General features: G+C 41.4%; 1 protein-coding gene across 1 annotated transcript in view; it reads right to left on the reverse strand.

The window, feature by feature from the left end:
* ksr2 (kinase suppressor of ras 2) overlaps positions 1–19,128 on the reverse strand; it is a 330,233-nt gene extending 311,105 nt beyond the window's left edge. The window contains exon 1 of the mRNA XM_068005691.1: positions 18,925–19,128. Coding sequence (XP_067861792.1) covers positions 18,925–19,101 — 177 coding nt within the window. The 5' untranslated portion in view covers positions 19,102–19,128. The remainder of the gene's footprint in view (positions 1–18,924) is intronic.
* Positions 19,129–23,099: the final 3,971 nt, after the last annotated feature.

Raw genomic sequence — 23,099 nt, forward strand, 5'->3', positions numbered from 1 at the left:
AGAAGGCGGCTCACCACCACCTTCTCAAGGGCAATTAGGGATGGGCAATAAATGCCGGCCTCGCCAGCGACGCCCACACCCCATGAACGAATAAAAAAAACCTTTGCATTTCGTAAGAATCCCAAGGGCCAAGGCCCACAGTACAGAATACCGTTAAGGCTGAAAATTTAGGAGAGAAACTGAGGCAAATCATCTGGCAGCAAGCCTGGGTTTTTAAAAGCTAGTAGGTTGTTGGGAATCTTCTAATGGAAGCAAGACATTCCAGTTTCTGAGAAACTTGCAGCACTGTTCTCAAAATTGCTCACTACAGTTGTGTCTTTGTGATGCAAAGTCAAGTATCTGTGACATTATTCCACTGATGGCCCAGAAAACCTAGGCAACATGAAATGGTGCACATTGGAGAGTAATATAAGAAAAGATTTTGTGAGCTATGTCCGCACTGGATCACAATGACCCCAACACAATTCAGCCTCACAACGTTTGCACTCACTACAGTCTTAAATCAGTCCATGAGCTGATAGGCAGCAAATGGGAACTGATCAGAAGTGTTTAACTAATCCTTTCTTTTATAATATTTTTTATGAACTTTACACTCATCAAGTTGAGAGATATTAGTGCTAGTCAGATACGCAGAGTAAGGCGCTCTACTCTCACCAATGTCCCTCAACCCTAATCTCAAAAGAACATTCCTAGCTGCATTGATATGAAAATTTCCATTTCCCACATCAGCCACCCTGTGCCCTGTGACTGAGTTTGCCAATTTAGTATCAATTAGCATTAAATTAGGGACAGTTTTGTACTGTGGGACTATGCTTACTAACAACTGGATTAAAGGTGCACTTTACACTGTCAACTATAGCACTGGTGGAAATTGCTTTCACTTCACATCTATGCTGCAATGCAGACCAAAACCCAACCCCAGAATGAAGCAGAGTGAGACACCATGGAGGAGGGAGTCTCACTCCACTTCGCTCAAGAGCCAATTCAGGCATTAACACCCAATTTATAGTACACAAGTTCAGTGTCAGTGCAAACTTGTAGTGTAAATGCAGCTGTAGACTGTCCAAAGTAATTTCACCTTGGACCCTTACTATTCCTTTCACTGATTTACTCATTCATCTTTCTGTCTAAAAAGTGACCCATTTCTCAGCTGTTTTTCATTTTTCATCAGAATGCCCTATTGGTTAAAGCCCCATTCCAGCACATGAACACATAATCTAGGCAAACATTTAAAATGCAGTAATGAGGTCTTGATTTAACATCTCGTTCAAAAGATGCTGACTTTTGAACGAGATGTTAAATCAAGACCTCATTTGCACTCTCAGGTTGACATAAAAGATCCCATACCACGATTCAAAGAAGAGCAGGGAGTTCTCCCACTGTCCTGGCTAACATTCATCCATCAACCAACATAATTGACCATTTATCTTATTTTCTATTTGTGGGATCTTGCTGTGTGCAAATTGGCTGCCACATTTGTGTACAAAACATCAGTGAAAACATTTCAAGAATAATTCATCAGCTGTAAAGTACTTTGGGGCATCCTGTGGACATGATAGGTGCTACATAAATGTAAACTCTTTTCTCATTTAAGCTTATTGTAAAATATTACAGTGGAACAAGTATTCACAGCTGTCCTGAACCAGGTTGTTGACATACTGTAGGCCAAAGAAAACTTACAAAATAAATGACTATATTTTTCTGGGGTGGCTTTTTGTATATATATCATAGAGAGAGTTATAGACACTGAGGAATCAAAGTTTCGGTTTCAGGTTGAGTTTCAGCATCAAGAAATATCAGATCAGGTGTGCACAGGCTTTATTAAGATATAATGCACTCTCTTTTATTAAGCTATGATTCTTTTCCACATTATAATGTTCTAATCTATATTATACCATGAAAGCAGACCTCTGATCAGAGGGATAAAATCTCTCACGAGATCCACTAGAACTCAGCATTGTGCAATAACAATGCCTCAATACATTGCAGGCCTGCCCCATTACATAGAATTATATAGAATTTATGGCACAGAAACAGGCCATTTAGTCCAACTGGTCTGTGCTGGTGTTTATGCTCCACATGAGGCCTCCTCCCATCCTACTTCATCTCGCCCTATCAGCATATCCTTCTATTTCTTTCTCCCTTGTATACTTATCTAGCTTCCCCTTAAATACATCTATGCTATTCGCCTCAACTACTCCATGAGGTAGCAAGTTCCATATTCTAACCACTCTTCCTCTCCCCTGTCCCCAATCTTCCTGAAAGCACAGCCTCCTGCTGGAATACAGTTCCATGGATGCGTGACCCGTAAACGTCGACAGCACGTGGCTGCAGGATTTTTGACCATGAGGGCAGGAGGCAACACAACCAATCCAAATCCTGTCCTCATAAAACATCCACATACTTCCCACGGTCACTCAATAACAATCGGGAGCATAAACCCTGGCCAATTCCCTTTTCCTAGCCCGGGGCATTGGGCCCAATTTAGCACCACCACTGCTGCCTCCATTGAAATAAGCTACCTCACTACAGACCAGGAATCGAAAAGGGATGTTGTTGTTTGTACATCTTAGTGCAACACAAGGTGGTGCCTTTGCCAATAGGAGAGCTCCATGGATCCTTTTCATAAGATTAATTAGAATGCCAACAATCTGTTGGGCACCCAAATACAAGACCAAACAATACTGTATTGGTAGCCATTCAGGCCTTCTTACGTTTCACATCTAATGGCTCACCAAACGTTTGCTTACTAAACTCTGTGTTCGTATTAGAAATGAATTCAATCCCTCCTGCTTCCCACCAATACTATGCTTCTAAAGATGTGATATCTACAAGATAAAGATTTCAAACACCATTGCCAGATGGGGCTTGGAGCAGACACCACTGTTTGCAGTGAGAATTTCATTGGTTTTATTTCCTGGTTAGAAAAGCTAGAAAACTGAAATAGTGTGTTCAGTAATGAAAGTAGGGGCCGCGTATGCCACGGGTCTAAGGTCTTGTACTTGTTACTTTTAGGTTGGGACCAGCAGAAAATACTTGTTAGTGGTCTGAGAGAGAAGCACCAACCTTTTCCTGGGTGTCAGGGTTCCCAAAGGTACAAAGCGTAGTAGATGGCACACAAGTGCTGTACAGGCCATTGAGCCTGGCTTCCCATCCCGATAGGCAAGGTGCACAGCTGTCCTCTGGACAGAGTGCCCTGAAGTGCCAAACAGAACAACTGTCCTCGCGCTCATCTCCTACAACATCCATCAAACAGAGGGTTGGGTGGTGTACCACTCCATCATTTGCCCACAGACTCTGTTCTGTGCCTCCATATTGAATCCTTTAATTTAATTTTTGCCTTGCACCTCCTTTAAGCCCCTCCTCCCCCACTCCCACTCACAGCCTTGGAAAAGGCTGACAAAAATTTAAAACATTTGCCCCCACATGCAGCCACATACCTTTAAGTGCACACATCCTTCAAATTTGAGCTGCTGGCTAGATTTTGCACATTCCCCATTAGGCTAAATGCCAGTGCAAGACCAAAGCTGTGCTGCTGGCATTTGCTAATTACTTAAATAAGTTGACCCCATTAAATTGGGCATAGTCACCTCAGTTGTGCCATGGGCTAGTTTGGTCCAGGTAGCTAACTATTCGGCACAGATTTCTTAAGATCGTAACTTGCTGATCTTAGTCACAAACTTAAAAAGATTATTTTTCTAAAAATCAGAGCAGACATTTTCCCCCCAGTCTGAACCTCAGTTAGTTCATTCACGGAACGAAACCGTAGACCTGTGGAAAACTGACCCCAATATAATTACTGAAGTCACTATCTCAGTTTTCTAGTTGATATAACCACATTATTCCTTAACCTCAGTTTTATTAAATCTATTGTTTGCACTAAACATATTCCACAAAGAATTGCACAACTTCTTTCAGCTGCAAGGATGGGCCTAACTGGGCCAAAGATTGCGAAAATTACAACTCTGCTTATTTGACACAAAGTCCACTTTCTGGACCAATTTTTCTCTCCCATCATGACAAAGAAAAAAAGAGAAAAACTCATTCCCAAATAGAAAAAGGGTACGCTTGACAGACAAGCAGGCCCTACGACTCAAATCAGTGATGTTTTAAATAGTTGCAGATGGGATTCAGGAATTCAATTATCTTTGCTTCTAAGCTCCTGTTTGTCTGCTATGAAGAGTTTTTACATCAACGGTCAGTGCACCTACCTGCACTTAGCTGGGCAGACAGGCAGATATAGAGAATGCTGTACACATCTGAGCACTCTCTGTTCAGAAACATCTGAACAAATCTCATTAAACTTAAATTGTAAACAGCTTTGGAGTGCATCCGTATATTTCAATAAGTATGAGAATAGATTTTACAAATTCAAAAAATCTGTCCTATGGGCCTCAGTGCAGTCTACATAAACATCCTATGATAGAATTCCCATGGGGGTTGTCAAGATTTCCTGCCGCGTAAGCCATATCTCCGCGTTTCCGCTGATTTTCTGCCGAACTTATGGCAGACGGCCGGGAGAATCCCCATGGAAATTCCAGCAGCTAAACTAATATTCACAATATATACTGGGGATACAATTTCTCTGCAATCAACTACACATTATTTTCCAGTAAAACTGCAGTAATAGTTTTGCAAACTCCTTTAACGCATTTTGTAAACAGCATACCTCTCAGCAGTCAAACTTGTAGTGAAATGAAAGATTTTCTGATCCCGGTGCTAAAACTGCCAGATTAAAATACAACAGGCTGCCTGCCCACCACTTTGCCCAAACACCAAATACACAGGATATCCCATGGTTAGTGTACTTAATATATTTAAATTTATGCAAGCGAGCTCCTAGCCCATATCGGCCTGGCGCTGGGAACTCACCAGAGCAGAAAGGTGGGGATAATTTATTTTTATTCGTTCATGGGATGTGGGTGTCGCTGGTGAGGCCGGCATTTATTGTCCATCCCTAATTGCCCATGAGAAGGTGGTGGTGAGCCGCCTTCTTGAACCGATGCAGTCCGTGTGGTGAAGGTTCTCCCACAGTGATGTTAGGAAGGGAGTTCCAGGATTTTAACCCAGCGACGATGAAGGAACGGCGATATATTTCCAAGTTGGGATGGTGTGTGATTTGGAGGGGAATGTGCAGGTGGTGTTGATCCCATGTGCCTGCTGCCCTTGTTCTTCTAGGTGGTAGAGGTCGCGGGTTTGGGAGCTGCTGTCGAAGAAGCCTTGACGAGTTGCTGCAGTGCATCCTGTGCATGGTACATACTGCAGGTACAGTGCGCCGGTGGTGAAGGGAGTGAATGTTTAGGGTAGTGGATGGGGTGCCAATCAAGCGGACTGCTTTGTCCTGGATGGTGTCAAACTTCTTGAGTGTTGTTGGAGCTGCACTCATCCAGGCAAGTGGAGAGTATTCCATCACACTCCTGACTTGTGCCTTGTAGATGGTGGAAAGGCTTTGGGGAGTAAAAGGTGAGTCACTCGCCGCAGAATACACAGCCTCTGACCTGCTCTTGTAGCCACAGTATTTATATGGCTGGTCCAGTTAAGTTTCTGGTCAATGGTGACCCCCAGGATGTTGATGGTGGGGGATTCGGCGATGGTAATGCCAATGAATGTCATGGGGAGGTGGTTAGACTCTCTCCTGTTGGAGATGGTCATTGCCTAGCACTTGTCTGGCGCAAATGTTACTTGCCACTTATCAGCCCAAGCCTGGATCTTGTCCAGGTCTTGCTGCATGCGGGCTCGGACTGCTTCATTATCTGAGGGGTTGCGATTGGAACTGAACACTGTGCAATCATCAGCGAACATCCCCATTTCTGACCTTATGATGGAGGGAAGGTCATTGGTGAAGCAGCTGAAGATGGTTGGGCCTCGGACACTGCGCTGAGGAACTCCTGCAGCAATGTCCTGGGGCTGAGATGATTGGCCTCCAACAACCACTACCATCTTCCTTTGTGCTAGGTATAATTCCAGCCACTGGAGAGTTTTCCCCCTGATTCCCATTGACTTCAATTTTACTAGGGCTCCTTGGTGCCACACTCGATCAAATGCTGCCTTGATGTCAAGGGCAGTCACTCTCACCTCACCTCTGGAATTCAGCTCTTTTATCCATGTTTGGACCAAGGCTGTAATGAGGTCTGGAGCCGAGTGGTCCTGGCAGAACCCAAACTGAGCAACGGTGAGCAGGTTATTAGTGAATAAGTGCCGCTTGATAGCACTGTCGACGACACCTTCCATCACTTTGCTGATGATTGAGAGTAGACTGATAGGGCGGTAATTGGCCAGATTGGATTTGTCCTGCTTTTTGTGGATAGGACATACCTGGGCAATTTTCCACATTGTTGGGTAGATGTCAGTGTTGTAGCTGTACTGGAACAGTTTGGCTAGAGGCGCGGCTAGTTCTGGAGCACAAGACTTCAGCACTGCAGCCGGGATGTTGTCGGGGCCCATAACCTTTGCTGTATCCAGTGTACTCAGCCGTTTCTTGATATCACGTGGAATGATTCAAATTGGCTGAAGACTGGCTTCTGTGATGGTGGGGATACTGGGAGGAGGCTGAGACGGATCATCAACTCGGCACTTCTGGCTGAAGATGGATGCAAACGCTTCAGCCTTGTCTTTTGCACTCACGTGCTGGACTCTGCCATCATTGAGGATGGGGATGTTTACAGAGCCTCCTCCTCCCGTTAGTTGTTTAATTGTCCACCACCATTCACGACTGGATGTAGCAGGACTGCAGAGCTTTGATCTGATCCGTTGGTTGTGGAATCATTTAGCTCTGTCTATAGCATGTTTCTTCCGTTGTTTAGCATGCATGCATATTGTATGTCAGCGATGCTGGGGAAATTAAAAGGGATGTGGTCACTTAAAGATAAGTCATGGATATAGGAACAAAAATGTAGTTAACCTTTAAAAATCTGTAAAGCCCTGAAATTCTGCAGGGATTCTTCCGATCTTCTTATGTAACTTTGATGAGAAATAGGTGGAAGCCCCAGAGAAATGGTGCAAGTGGTTAAAAAGGGCCATTCACACCATTTCTCTAGCAGTTCCACCGATCTCCTGCCAAGGTTATGGCAGGAGACTGGGAAAAGCCCTCTGCAATTTCCAGACCTATATATTTTTCTAAGGCTGTTTGTCACAAATAAAAGTGGCTGGCTAAACCCGAGGGTTGGTACAATAAATACGCAGGCAGCAAATGGGAGTCTCTGGGCTAGTGATCAAGCGGGGTAGCACTCAACCCACCATAGCTGCTGAAGTAGAGGTGCTTCTGCATAAGGTGGGTGCAAGGAAGATTGCTTGTTCACCACTCCAGGGCAGCTTCCTGGAGATCACTGCACGTCAGGAGGTGGCAGTCAGGCTCAACTTTGAGTTGCAAGACCTGGCAGCAGATTCGGAGGATGGTGCACCTTAATAAAGCCACCTAGGGAAGCTTGTCCAGCAACATCATTTACCAGGTACATGACTCATGTATGCATGCCACAAACCATTGTCAGGTAATCTGTTGCATATTTATTGCTGGCTTATTGCCAACCATTTATGCAACCTTACAGCTCTTTCTCTGCTACACCAAGCATATCCATTGGTCACACATTACAGTAATAATTTACAATTGAAAGTCTTGGCATATTCACATCTTCAAAGGGTTTTATACATAAAAGCACTGTTACACAACCTAGGTTACTCTATTCAAAAGTATGTGGCTAAAGAGAAACATACCACTATGTATTAAATATTTTAAATTGACTAGTCGCAATAGAAAGGTGATATTCCGATTTTTAAAAAATTGATTCTGGGTAACAGCAATGTTTTATTTTCTCATAAAGACAGATTTTGGACAGTAAGGGAATCAAAGGATTTGGGGATAGGGCGGGAAAGTGAAGTTGAGGTAGAAGATCAGCTGTAATCTTACTGAATGGCGGAGCAGGCTCGAGGGGCTGTTTGGCCTGCTCCTGCTTCTATTTCTTATGTTCTTATAAAGTCAGATGTCTTTTGAAAGGAAACTACCCACCAGTATTATATTTTGGAGCACCAGATGATACCATTTGGAACCAATCTTCAAAATGGTTTCTTAGGGTACATTATAGCTGTAGGACCCCCCCCCCCCCCCACCCCGAGTTTCCCCAAAGGTTCTGCCTTAACTCTTACTGGAGTCTGGCAAAATCTGCCAGAAAAAGAGACTTGGTTATGCCAGGTTCCCATCATCAACTCTGGGAGATCCCAGTTGGCCTCGTCAGGAGTGGAACCTCTGCCAGCCCTGGAAGCCAGTATACCAAGAGAAAGTTGTCACATGGCATCACAAGACAATTTATACTCTCTTCAGTTTAAATTTGATGAGTTGGACCAAAAAGAGAGTATTTATACCCAGGTGCCCCAAAACTATATTAGTTATTCAAATCACACAGAGTTATTATGGAGAATGGAAAAATAATCATCTTAATTTACCCAACCCATGTTGTTCAGTTAACAATGTTTTATACCAAGTTGTTTTTAGCCACAAAAACATTTAAATTGAAAAACAAATTTGTTGCCCAGTTCCAAATGGAACCTGGAAAACACATTAGGATTCATTTTCCCCAGGGATTCGATGAATCGTCCAGCCTGACTTCAGCAGAAGATTACAGCAATCCTGTAGAAATGGTGTAAATGGTATTTATGGCACTTCTCCAGGGTTTCCACGGATCTTCCTCCGAAGTTACGACGGAGAATCCCCTGGGGAAATTTGAACCCCATCCTTTTTTAGCTTGGCCAAAAATTTAATAGGCTTTTATCAAACAATCAAATTTTTAATTTCATATTTAACCTTAGATTACGATACAGGAATCACAGCTTTTCCACATCCAGTTGTGAAAAGTGGTGGATAATTAAGCAACTAATGGGAGTAGAAGGCTTCATGAACATCTTCATCTTCAACAATGGCGGAGTCCAGGAAATGAGTGCAAAAGACAAGACTGAAGCGTTTGCAACCATTTTCAGCCAGAAGTGCCAAATGGATGATCTTTCTTGGCCTCCTCTTGGGGTTCCCACCTTCACAGTCCTCAGCTAATTCGATTCAGTCCATATGACATCAAGAAACGGCTGAGTGCAGAGAAGGCTACAAGCCCCAACAACATCCCAGCTATACTGCTGAAGATCTGCACTCCAGAACTAGCCACGCCGCTAGCTAAGCTGATCCCGTACAGTTACAGCAATGGCATCTATCCGACAATGTGGACAATTTCCAGATATATCCTGTCCACAAAAGCAGGAAAAGTCCAACCCGGCCAATCAACCTACCAATCGCCCTATCAACCTACTCCCGATCATCAGCAAAGTGATGGAAGGAGTCATCAAGAGTGCTATCAAGCAGTCCTTACTCATCAATAACCTGCTCACCGATATTCAGATTGGGTTCCTCCAGGACCACTCAGCTCCAGATCTCATTACAACCTTGGTCCAAACATGGACAGAAGAGCTGAATTCTAGAGGGGAGAGTGACTGCCCTTGACATCAAGGCAGCATTCAACTGAGTGTGTCACCATGGAAACCTAGTAAAACTGAAGTCAATGGGGATCAGGGAAAAACTTTCCAGTGGCTAGAGTCATACGTGGCACAAAGGAAGATGGTTGTGGTTGTTAGAGGCCAATCATTGAAGCCCCAGGACAATGCTGCAGGAGTTCCTCAGGGAAGCATCTTGGGCCCAACTATTTTCAGCTGCTTCATCAGTGACCTTCCCTCCATCATAAGGACAGAAATGGGGCTGTTCGCTGATGATTACATAATGTTCACTTCCAGTCGCAATTCCTCAGATAATGAAGCTGTGCATGCCAGCATATAGCAAGACCTGGACAACATCCAGGCTTGGGCAAACAACATTTGCGCCACACAAGTGCCAAGCAATGACCATCTCCAACATGAGAGAGCCTAACCTTCTTCCCTTGACATTCAATGGCATTACTATTGCTGAATGCCCTACCATCAACATCCTGGGGGTCACCACTGACCAGACACTTTATTGCACAAGCCACATACATGCTGTGGCTACTAGAGCAGGTCAGAGGCTGGGTATTCTGCAGTGAGTGGCTCAGCTTCTGACTCCCCAAAGCCTTTCCTCCATCTACAAGGCACAAGTCAGGAGTGTGATGGAATACTCTCCACTTGCTTGGATGGGTGCAGTTACAACAACACTCAAGAAGCTCAACACCATCCAGGACAAAGTTGTCCGCTTGATCGGCACTTCATCCACTAGCCTAGGTGCCCATTGACGCACTGTTCATGCAGTGTGTACTATCTACAGGATACACAGCAGCAACTCGCCAATGCTTCTTCTGCAGCACTTCCAAAACCCATGACCTCCATCACCAAGAACAAGGGCAAGCAGGTGCATGAGAACACCATCACCTCCTTCTTCCCACCCAAATCACATACCATCCTGACTTAAGACATACATCGCCATTCCTTCATCATTACTGAATCAAAATCCTGAAACTGCCTATCTAACAGCATTATGGTAAGCCTACACCACGGACTGCAGCGGTTCAAGAGGGTGGCCCACTAGGAATGGGCAATAATTACCATTAATGCCTTCTTGAGAAAGATCCATTTATATGCCACAATACTTTTCTATAACTTTGGGCCTCCAGGGTCACTGTTTAGCAGCTCTTCTGACATTACCAACATTTGTCTTCTTTAGACAAGTCATGGTGATGCAGCAACCAGCATTTACCACAAAGAAAACAACTGGAAAGTAACTATGGAGTCCTCCTATACTTTAGGACTTGTATGTTCATGAGTACTGACTAAACCAATCAAACTTACAATTCAGTTCTGGCCTTCTATGACATGTTATATGAACTTTATAGAAAGTAAATTCTGCTTTAAAACTGACAGGCAACCAAATGTAAACCCAATGGAATGATTCTCAATTAACTACAATCTCAAATGTTAAATTGTGTCATTTCTATGACAAATAATAATAGGATTTTCATCTGAACAGTGTATTGAGTATATATATTATGCACCACAATGAAAGGAAAAGGATATTTTTTGATGGGATTAATTTTTGTCTTCTTCAAAATGAGTACATGTTAGAAATGGGGATTGGATCATTTTCACCCAACTTCAGCAGCAGCCACACTCAGATGCAGGCTTTTTCTTCCTTCACACTGTACCATCAAAGTGATTTAATCCCAACATCAGAAGATATCCCCCACTGCACCGGTGTGACATTTCCATAAACATGTGTCATGTTTACAGCCTCTCTGGTTCCAGCTACACTGCACAAAGAAAACTGAGAACAAATCACTCTCAAGTTCACTGTGGTTCTGGACAGCCAGGTTAACTATTTCAGAGTCTAACACAACTCCCAATCCAAGCTGTAATGAATTAAGAGGAATAGGGAATGCTGAAGTGATATCACAGCACTCTGAACAACAGTGAGAGAGCCGACAAGTGGAGCCCCAGTAGAAATAAAATAATTTACTATGCAATGTATTATTTGAGTTAACAAACTACTGTAATAGCATGGTCTTGGGTAGATTAGCGGAGACATCAACATTCATTGCACAATGATACATGGTTATGTAGAGTTGGATTTTTGTTTGATCATATTCCATTTTGTTAATGCTGTTCTACCATAATTATAATCTGTGTTTAAGTTTATTTTGTATAAATAAGCAATAGTTGTGTAAACTGATAGTGAAGTCAATGAACTCCTAACACTTTTTATTCTGAGTTAGCATATTCCAGTGACAGTTGCTTTGGATAACAGTTATTTTAGTTCTGCAGTTAGATTGTTCTGGTCAGCCTGGAGAGCACTCCTTGATCCAGGTGATATGTAAAGAACAATTTGGGAAAAAACTGCATTTGGTAGGAGAAGCTTAAGCTTGAATTTATGTCATGATTTCAAAACATTGCATGCAGAAAGAAACTGGAGCTGGAAAACCTAAACTATAGAAAACCTCGTTTACACAATGGTAAAGGATGTGAGTTTCAGGTATAAAACCGCCAGCTGCTAGGGGTTTAGTTTTATTTTCAAAGTGTGCTGACCTGAATCCACATTTACAGTCCAACTTTAGCACATCAGAAACCACTTTGCTGCAATGTTAAAGTTGAAGTGTAAATGACACCTTCTGATTGAAATTACTAGTTAGTGTTGATCAGTTCCAAAGTATGGAAAGTTTTGTGGTATGCGCTGTTACGGTAGAATTTTATGAGACTCTACCACACCTGCAGGGCCTCGCATGCAGCAATTTTTGCCTGCACATTCAACAGACACAAAATTGCAGGAGGTGTGAAGCTCTGCTGGTGGCATAGAGTCTCAGAAAACTCTGCCCATATCCTCCAGGAATTAGTCTGAAACTGGCCAAAGTCAATTCAGACCAGTACAGCCATCTAAGAAAAGACATTTTATCCCCATCAGTCTGGGCTAGGTCCAAGAAGTCAACGAACAGCATTCTAATCTACTGGACTATCCTGTTTCTCAAAACAATTATCATTATGAATTTCTGTCTATGTAGGTAACCGCATATGTTGTCATTTTCATTAAATTACACTCCCAGAGCAAATCACCCATAAGTAGAACGTCATTGATCTTATCCTCTGGGCCTGGTGAATCTGAGAATTTTGTTAAAAATCCACATAATTTAGCATATTTTTATTAGGAAATGAGACCATTAATAGGACCAAATGACGTAAATCAGTGATAAATATAATTCAGACACTTTGAAACAACAAGTCACGTAATTTAAATAATTAAATCAGGAGATAGATTTTCTCAAAGGTGGACATAGCTCAGATTTATTGTGCTATTGGACAATGTTGATGTGAAATTTAATGGCTTATTTCTCAGAACTCACTGGCACACCATGTGTTGAGGGGGAGGGAAGATCAACACTCATAGGCACTTCTTTTGCATCAAATCTGGAAATGGTTCAAGTACCAAGTTTACTGACTTTGGAATATTTTGTACAAAATTATAATCTCAGCGATCATATTCCTAAGTGGTTTACCTTAGCAAAGTTTAAATATTTAACTGGAGACTTTTATATGCTTGCATATAATATAAATCATGAAGGGTTTTGATAGAGTAAATAAGGAGCAACTATTTCCACTGGCAGAAGGGTCGGTAACCAGAGGATGCAGATTTAAGGTAATTGGCAAAAGAGCCAGAGGTGAGATGAGGAGAAATTTTTTTACACAGCGAGTTATTATGATCTGGAATGCACTGCCCGCAAGGGTGGTGGAAGCAGATTCAATAGTAATTTTAAAACGGGAATTGGATAAATACTTGAAAGCGAGAAAATTGAAGGGCTATGGGGAAAAAGCAGGGATAGAGACTAATTGGATAACTTTTTCAAAAAGCCAGCACTGGCGCGATGGGTCGAATGGCCTCCTTCTGTGCTGTAAGATTCTATGATTCTATAATTAAAATTTCAATGTCTACTTTTTGTTGGAAACATATCTGAAAAGTATTTGTTTATAACAATATTTACCTACAGTGTTTATAACATGAAATATGTTTTTATAATAAAATGTAGGTAAAATCCAGTTTTATTTACTTACTAACATCAAGAAGTTAAGATTTGCATAACTTTATTGCTAAATATTTTCAGTATTAATGCGGACATACAAAATTGACGGGCATGAAAAGGCCAGCTGGTCCATCAAAACTGCCCCATACCATGATTGCCGGACCATCATGGCTAAACACCCTTCCCTCCCCCAACAACACTCAAGAAGCTCGACACCATCCAGGACAAAGCAGCCCGCTTGATTGGCACCCGTCCACCACCCTAAACATTCACTCCCTTCACCACCAGTGCACCATGGCTGCAGTGTGTACCATCCACAGGATGCACTGCAGTAACTCGCCAAGGCTTCTTCGACAGCACCTTCCAAACCCGCGACCCTTACCACCTAGAAGGACAAGGGCAGCAGGCACATGGGAACAACACCACCTGCACATTCCCCTCCAAGTCACACACCATCACGACTTGGAAATATATCGCCGTTCCTTCATCGTCGCTGGGTCAAAATCCTGGAACTCCTTACCTAACAGCACTGCAGGAGAACCTTCACCACACGGACTGCAGCGGTTCAAGAAGGCGGCTCATCACCTCTTCTCAAGGGCAATTAGGGATGGGCAATAAATGCTGGCCTTGCCAGCGATGCCCACATCCCATGAACGAATAAAAAAAACCTCTCCCCTCCACCTCCCCACCCCCCACCCCCAGCCATGTAATCTCCTGGGAGAGGCAAAAAAATGAGAAAAAAAACTAGAGCCAATAGGAAAATATACCCTGTAAAATTCTTCTCCGACCCCCTCAGGCGATTGAAACCAATCCAGGACATCACATGGGCCAAGTGTTATTTTTAAAGACACTTACCTTCTATATAGTGAATCTCTTCCCCAGTCAGGAACCGGTCCAGCTCCAGGAAAAGAAGAACCATCTAACTTCCAGTCTATTTCTACTCTTCCATAGTTTAAACTCATGTCCCCTGGTCCTCCCAAATCAGTTCAACTGGAATAATCTATCAATAGAGACGCTATCCAGCCCTTTAATTATTTTATGGTCCTCTATTAGGTCACCTCTAAGTCTATGCTGCTCTAAAGTAAATAGATCAAGGTTGTTAAGCCTATCAGAGTAGCTGGGTTCTTTAAGCTCGAAATCATTCTTGTAGCTCACCTCTGGACCTTTTCAAAGGCCACTATATCACTCACCATGTAGGGGGAACAAAACTGGGCACAGGACTTCAGACGCGGTATGACCAGCGACCTGTATAGTGTCAAAATGGTGTCCTTTGATTTCTACTGAATGGTTCTATTAATACAACCCAATACCTGTTGGCTTTAGCTACAGTTTCTCCACATTGGTCATGAACCTTTAGTGATTTGTGCACAATAACACCAAGATCTTTTTCTCTCTCAGCCTCTTTCAGTATTGTTCCCTGTAAATGATACCTGTATTCTGTGTTGGCCCTACCAACATGCATCTAAATTAAATGCCATTTTCAAGTATGTGGCCCACTCCCCCAGCACATCTAAATCTTTTTAGGTTTGATTGCACTCTTCTACCATCTTAACCTTTGCACAGATTTTGATGTCATCTGCATATTTACCATATTCCCAACACCACTGTCCAGATCATTAATAAAGACCGTGAAGAGTAGCAGGCCTAGGACCGATCCCTGAGGGACACCACTAGTAACATGTCCCCAAGCTGAACCACATCCATTAACTACAATTTTTTGTTTGTGGGATTGGAGCCAATTCCTACTCCAGCATTTCAAATTTCCACTGATATCATAAGATTTTTTTCTTATGAAGTAAGCCAGTGTGAGGTACCTTATCATAGGCTTTCTGAAATTCCAGGTAGACAATGTCTACCGGATTTCCCTCATCCACTATCCTAGTACCTTCCTCAAAAAACTCATAAAATTGTTAGGCACGACCTATTTTTTCAGAAGCTGTGTTGTGAATTTCTAATGGCCCCTTCCCTTTCCCAGTGAACATAAAGGGCATCTCTTACGATCCCTTCTAGCATCTTCCCAACAATGGATGGCAGGCTGATAGGCCTGTAGTTCCCTGGCTCTGATTTGTCCCCTTTAAAGACACCAACAAAAGGAAAGAACTTGCATTTATATAGTTCCTTTCATTTCCTCAGAATGTCCCCAAATGCTACACAACCAATGAATTACTTTCTAAATTGTAGTCAGTGTTGTTATGTAGGCAAACATGGCAGCCAATTTACACATCCGCACGATCCCACAAACAGCAAATGAACAAAAGGCCAGTTAATCTGTTTTTGGTGGTGTTGGCTGATGGTTGTATGTTGGCGAGAACACTGGAAGAACTCCCTGCTCTTCTTTGAATAATGCCATGGGATCTTATATGTGCACGTGTAGAGACCGATGGTACCTCCAACAACATAGAATTCCCTCAGTGCTGCACTGAAGTATCAGCCTATTACGTACTAAAGATAAATCCCTCTTTGGAAGTATGCATATAGTGACATGGAAATATTTCAACCAGAAAGATTCACATTGTCCTGGGCTTTCCTAAGAATTAAATTACTATATTGTAAATATCACAAATCTGTATCAAATTCCTAGCATCATATGAATTGCTTTTTTTCTTAGTTATCCATCCCCTTCATTTTTCGATCTTACTCCCCACACCAAAATGTGGACAGGCAATCTGTTCCCTAGTCTGTACCAATAAGGTTCTAAATCTATCCTTTACAAGAAGTAATAGAATGATCCAGGTTGACTTTAGGCAGATTATTTTCTGCTCCCCTGTAGGGAAGCATCCCACACCTGCTCTTTACCCCTCCTCTGACTGTGGTGACATCAGGAATGCATTCTGTGCAGTCACAAGGGTGAACTCACATCCATCCTATCACTCTGTAGCACAATGTATTGGTGCCCTTCTGTGCAATGCCAATGGGCCACCATATCTATGACACTTTATTAAATTAAATCCTTAAATAAAAGTAACATTCATTATAATTGTGATCTAAAAATCTACAGATCCATAAGAATTGAGAGATTGTGTTCATATTAATTCACTGTAGCCATGTGAAAATAATCATTTAGCTTCCATGTTAATCACTTTATACTATGGTAACTGGAAATCTGTACTTATTTCAGAAAGGGATGAAGCAGTGTTCTTAGCACACTATATTTTTGACCCGAGTGCTCTGCTAATGTAAATTTGTGTAATGTTCTTTAAGTGCTCACAATAGTACTGCACTCTTGAATTTCTGTAAATTTTACATGTCAGTAGAAGTATGTCACGACCTGACCTCATTGCATCATTTTCACTTCACTTTGCGTGCATATCTGCCCGATATGAGGTCGGGAACTTGCAGGGCTACAAAGTAAAGCGTGGGCAACATAGCCTGCTTCTAACCACACTTTATTACACATCCAACCCTTCAGGGAGGGTTCCCGCAGTCGGGGCTTGAAGTAACCAATAGCAATTGTTTCAACTAATTTGCATATGGAACATTGCAACACGCTCCACCTGAGAGGTCAACTACCATCAATCCCTGAATTTTCCCACTTTTAACCGAAAATGAAAAGAAACTCATCATTTGCTGCTCAGCGAAAGGTAATATAATCCGTACTCAAAGCTGCCCCAAGTTCCTTAACCATTAATCAAAAAAGTAAGAAAATCCTTCATCTGCGACAGTTTGTTCCACATGTATAATCATAAAAATATACAGAAATATACTTTAAAACAATCACGTATTTGTGCTATAGTTACTAAAGGTCCATGACAGGTCCAACACATAATTTTGTAAGTTTAGCTTTTAAAAATTACTTTGGACTTTTAAAAAAAATAAGTCACGTTAAAATAATATTTTGGAAAAAGTACAGATTTTCCCTTTGCTTTTAAAAGTCAGAAATTAAATGTAGGAATTTACCTGCGAAATCGTTCACTAGTTTATAATTTACAAAAGACGGATTAATTGTTCCCCTCTTGCAGAAAAAGGAAAGCTAACACGAATGTTCAGATCAACTAATGTCGATCACCTTCTGAAAGTTAGTTCAAAGTTAATACTTTTGCAGACTACTGCAATAAAAGCAGGTTCAAATCATTGCGCGCCGTCCAGAATTTCATTTGGACTGTTTTGTCCAGAAGCTGTGTGTTTTTGCAGTTTCTTCAAGGGCTACACGGCGAACAGTAGATGTCGCCAGTTACACGAGGAGCCCTGCGCCGTGCTAACCTCTGCATACCTTGAGAAACTTCAACATCTGGACAATATATTGATGTACTTTTTGGAAATGCATTACCTCGTCCATCCCTTCCGTGCAAATCAAACACAGCTTGCACGTTGGAATGAAGTGTGTCTCTAGGGGGTGGCAGAGCGCCCAAGGATACAGTCTATGGGATCATACAGCGCCCAGGAATATCGTACTGCTAGAAATATAACTAAAGCAATCCGCGTCCAACATTGGTGCAGCCTTCAGAAATGTGTAATCTGCAATATTAGATGTAGTCCCCAATGTAATGCAAGAGCAACGTAATGAAAGCATCAATATGCTGCTTCGGAAATAAATGTTATGGAAATCCGTAGTTATACGCTACCTGCAAGTATGTATTTCAATATAAGTGATCATTTATTGTCTTTTGAAGGGAGTCTAAAGTTAATCTTAACACCCGTCTTTAGAATAGAAACCATGCATTTTCAATATGAGAATTTTGCGACATTTCAGTTCAGAACTTAAAACAATTCAAAAGCTGAACAGACAATAATGATTCACAACTACAGAAATAAGTCACACTTCAATAGCGCAGTCATTTGAATCCCTGTCAAGTTAAGACGCCAAAAATTCCCCACCTACGAACGAACCATCAGTGTGACTGGTACCAGCCACCATGTGTAGTACATTAAAATACACCAGGCAGCTAACATCTCTATCCGTTAATGACAGTACCATAAAAAGAAAGGGGCCCCAAGTATATTACCATAGAGTATTAATTATGGTCATGTAACATTTTGCAATTTAGCTTGAGCCGCACGTAGATAAAAGTGCGCTCTCTTTAATCACCCTTTTTATTCAGATTGTATCGTATCCTTATTAAGAGCTATCGATGCAAAACGTGGAATGCACGATTTCTTGAAGCGACATGCATTCATTTTTAAATGAATCGTAGAGTGTAAAAAAAATAAAACTAACATTTTATAACACGGAGCCCACCACCTTTCCACCACCTGCAGAATGCGCAGACTCACTTCATTCTGCTGCAGCTCCTTAATTTATTACACTGCACACAACACCATTGTATATAAACAAAATACAGCAGACACCGAACCTGCAGCCAGCTCCCTTTATATGTTAACCTTACAGCAAGTATTTAAAATGCAATGCAAATACAAATAAATATTTTGGGGGAGGGGGGAGGACAAGAGATTTTAATTCATTGCTCATCGTTATTTTCCTTACCTCCAGTGTTCTTATTTCTTTTTGCGTGAGGTTATTTGATGTGGCACATTTAGTCCTTAACCCTTCCAGACTGGAGATGCTGATGTCTATCATATTTTGGACCAATTCACATTGCTGCAATGCTTTTTGCAAAGTTAGGTGCTGTTCTTCACTCTTTGTCGTATTATCTTCATCCATGACAGCAAATTATTATGATATATTAAAAAAATAATAAATAATATACAGAAACAAGACTGAATAATAAATCTGAGGGAATTATATATATATATATATATATATTCAAATTGATTCCAAGCGGCTGGGTAGAATTTGATTGGAGAAAGTGGACTATTTTAGTAGAGCAGCTTGTGGTGCTGATGCTATGGAGAGCTGCGCGCTTCTGCTGCAGGTGCTTGTTGTCGCCGTTCCCAACAGCTTGCACCGGGGAGCTCTTTCTCCACCGACATCTTGGTTGTCAATCAAGGGGGGGGGGGCAGTGCGCCAGCTCTCGCGAGATAAGGCGCAATTGAAATCATTGCAAAGCTCCCAAACAGCAAAAGTAAACTTGTTGATAATATCAGTTGCTCTTAATTCGCGTTTAATCTTTTATATTTTGCGATTGATAGCACCAGTGCAAAAATATTGGTGTGGCTATGTCTTTCACCCATTATGCCTTTGCATAGCTTCATACAACAGTGATCAGATATTTTCATGTATTTTACAACGAAAATGGAAATATCAGCCTCTGTCGTTTGATAGTGCATTTTGCAATTATTCTAAAGTCAAATTTTATTCATAATCCTCATGAATGACAACAGAGAAGGGACTGGCAGAGACTTAATTTGCTTTCATTGGGAAAATAAACATGGTGGGGGGGTGGTGGTGATTCGATCCATGTCTTTTTGGGCATTTTTATAGTACAATTGTAGAGGTGCTGCAAGACCATTTCACTTCCCACCAATGCTACAGTTACAGTGTAGTTGCAACCTAAGAGCAGAGTCATGGCTAACCTGTCACTGGAGCCAAGCAAAGTGAAATGCCCTCCTCCAGAGAGTCTCACTTCACTTCTGTCATGTTGGGCCTTAAATCTTCATTTATACCACGCAGGTTTAGCATCAGTGCAAAGTGGAAACTGCTTCACACCAACACGAAGCATGTAGTATAAATGCATCCGAAAATGCTGAGAGGCATAGATGATGTAAACTTATTTGACTTAGGTTGTGAGCACAAAACTATTGTGAATAGGTTCAAAGTTAACAAACTTCAAGTGAGATTGGAGGTTTTTTCCCTTTATAGTAATGGATACGTGGATCAGTAATTGATGTTGTGTTCACTAACTTCTTCAAAAAAGAGCTAAATAGATATCAGGGTGGAAATAAGATTAAAGGTTATAAGGATAATGAAAGATTGTGATAAAACAACGTCAAAGGGTCTATTTTTCAGGAGATGGAACCATTGACAATGTTAGCTAGCATGGGGACAGGAATAGAAGTTGGGTGATTAGTAGTTGAGTGGGAAGGGGATTGGCGGATCAAAAGGTGGGTCTCATAGAAAAGATGAGCTTGGAGAAGATGGGGGTGTGATGGAGGAGAAGCTGCTAAGGGATGGGACTCAAGGCTAGATCGGGTGGGAGACTGGAGTGTGGCTGGGACCTAGGGGCAACTGGAACCGGATGATACAGCAAAGGCAACTGCATGGATCATCTCGTTGTTGGTGACATAGAATTACATAGAATGTATAGCACAGAAACAGGGCGTTCGGCCCAACAGGTCCATGTCAATGTTTATGCTCCACATGAGCCTCCTCCCTCCCTACTACATCTAACCCTATCAGCATATCCTTCTATTCCTTTCTCCCTTATGTGTTTATCCAGCTTGCCCTTAAATGCATCTATGCTAATCGTCTCAACTACACCTTGTGATAGCGAGTTCCACATACTAACCACTCTCTGGCTAATGAAGTTTCTCCTGAATTCCCTATTGGATCTATTAGTGACTATCTTATATTTATGGCCGCTAGTTCTGGTCTCCCCCGCAAGTGGAAACATCTCTACTTCTACCCTATCAAACATTTTCATAATCTTAAAGACCTCTACCAGATCACCCTCCATCTTCTCTTTTCTAGAGAAAAGAGCCACAACCTGCTCAATATTTCCAGATAGGTGTAACTTCTCAGTTCTGGTATCGTCCTAGTAAATCTTTTTTGCACCTTCTCCAGTGCCTCTATATCCTTTTTATAATATGGAGACCAGAACTGTTCACAGTACTCTAAGTGTGACCTAACTTAGGTTCTATACAAGGTTAACATAACTTCTCTGCTTTTCAATTATATCCCTTTAGAAATGAACTCCAGTGCTTGGTTTGCTTTTTTTTGGCCTTATTAACCTGCATCACTAGTTTTAGTGATTTGTGTATCTGTACCCCCAGATCCCTCTGCTCCCCTACCTCATTTAGACTTATTATCCAAGCAGTATGTGGCCTCCTTATGCTTCCTACCAAAATGCAATACTTCACACTTACCTATATTGGAAATTCATTGCCAATTACAAGCCCATTCTGCAAGTTTATTAATATCTTCCTGTATTTTGTTGCAGTCCTCCTCAATATTAACACCCAATTTGGTGTCTTCTGCAAATTTTAAAATTGTGCTTCCGATTCCCAAGTCAAAATGGTTTATGTAAATGGTGAACATTAGTGGTCCCAGCACCAATCCTTGTGGAACACCACATCCCACCTTTTGCCAGTCTGAGTAACTACCTTTAACCCTACTATCTGTCTTCTGTTTTGTAGCCAGCTTGCTATTCATTCTGCTACTTATCCCCTAACTCCACATGCTCTGACCTTATTCACGAGTCTACCATGCAGTACCTTAGCGAAGGCCTTTTGAAAATCCAAATATATTACATCTACTACATTACCCTTGTCTACCCTTTCTGATACTTCTTCAAAGAATTCAATAAGATTGGTCAAGCATGACCTTCCCTTTTGAAATCTGTGCTGACTATTCTTTATTATATTTTCAGTTTCTAGATGTTTTTCTATTACATCTTTGAGTAAGGATTTCATTATCTTTCCTACCACCGACATTAAGCTAATTTGTCTACAGTTCCCTGGATCGGTTCTATCTCCCTTTTTAAATATAGGAATCACATTAGCTGTCTGCCAGGTCCTTTGGCACTATTCACTTTTCTAATGAATTTTTCTATATATGTAATAGTGCCTCTGCTATTTCTTCCCTAACTTCTTTTAATATGTGCAGATGCAATCCATCCGGACCAGGGGTTTAGTTTATCAATTATCTCCCCCCTTTGTCTCTTAAATGTCTTTAGGTCTTTTTTGATCTCTTCTTCTAATGACATGCCCATGTTAGTCTCTCTGGTAAATAATGAGGCAATTATTGCCATTTCGCTGTCATTACCTGGGAGTTTATTGTGTGTATTCCTTAGTGGCCCTATCCCTATCCTGATTTTTTTGTTTGTTATTTATGTGTCTGTAGAATACTTTACTATTTCTTTTTATATTTCTTGATCACTTAACTTTGTAGTTTCTCTTTGCCTTCCTAATTGTTTGTTTAACTTCTTTCCTAACCTTTTCGTATTCTCTTTTGTCATCCTCTCCTTCGTTGTCTATGTACTTAGAGTATGCCTTTCTCTTTAGTTTCAATTTTGCCCTTATTTCTTCATTACTGGCTAGTTTGTTCTTACTTTTTAGTGGAATATATTTCTCCTGGATGCTATTGATCACTGTTTTAAATGTTTCCCGCTGCTGTTCTATTTCTTTGTTTATCAGTTTTTTTTCCTGTTTATTTTCCCTAGTTCCATTCTCATCCCCTGAAAATCATCTTTTTTCCAATTTATTACTTTGGTCTTTGTCTTACTTATGTTCTTCTCAATCTTTACCTTAAACCTTATTATGTTGTGATTGCTATTGCCTAGATGTTCCCCATATGCGTACTTCTCTTATCTATTCTGGTTCATTTCCCATTACTAGATCCAGCAGTGCTTCCTCTCTTATTACATACTGGGTAAGAATGGAGTCCTGCACACATTGTAAAAACTGCATTCCCTGTACCCCTTTATCTACCTCTTCTTGCCAGTTTATTTGGGGATAGTTAAAATCTCCCATGATTATTATTCTATTTCCTTCACTCATTTCACATATTGGCTTACATATTTCTTCCTCCACCTCCTTTCCACT

The sequence above is a fragment of the Heptranchias perlo genome, chromosome 25 (genome assembly GCF_035084215.1).
Source record: "Heptranchias perlo isolate sHepPer1 chromosome 25, sHepPer1.hap1, whole genome shotgun sequence".
In the NCBI taxonomy this organism is placed as follows: domain Eukaryota; kingdom Metazoa; phylum Chordata; class Chondrichthyes; order Hexanchiformes; family Hexanchidae; genus Heptranchias; species Heptranchias perlo.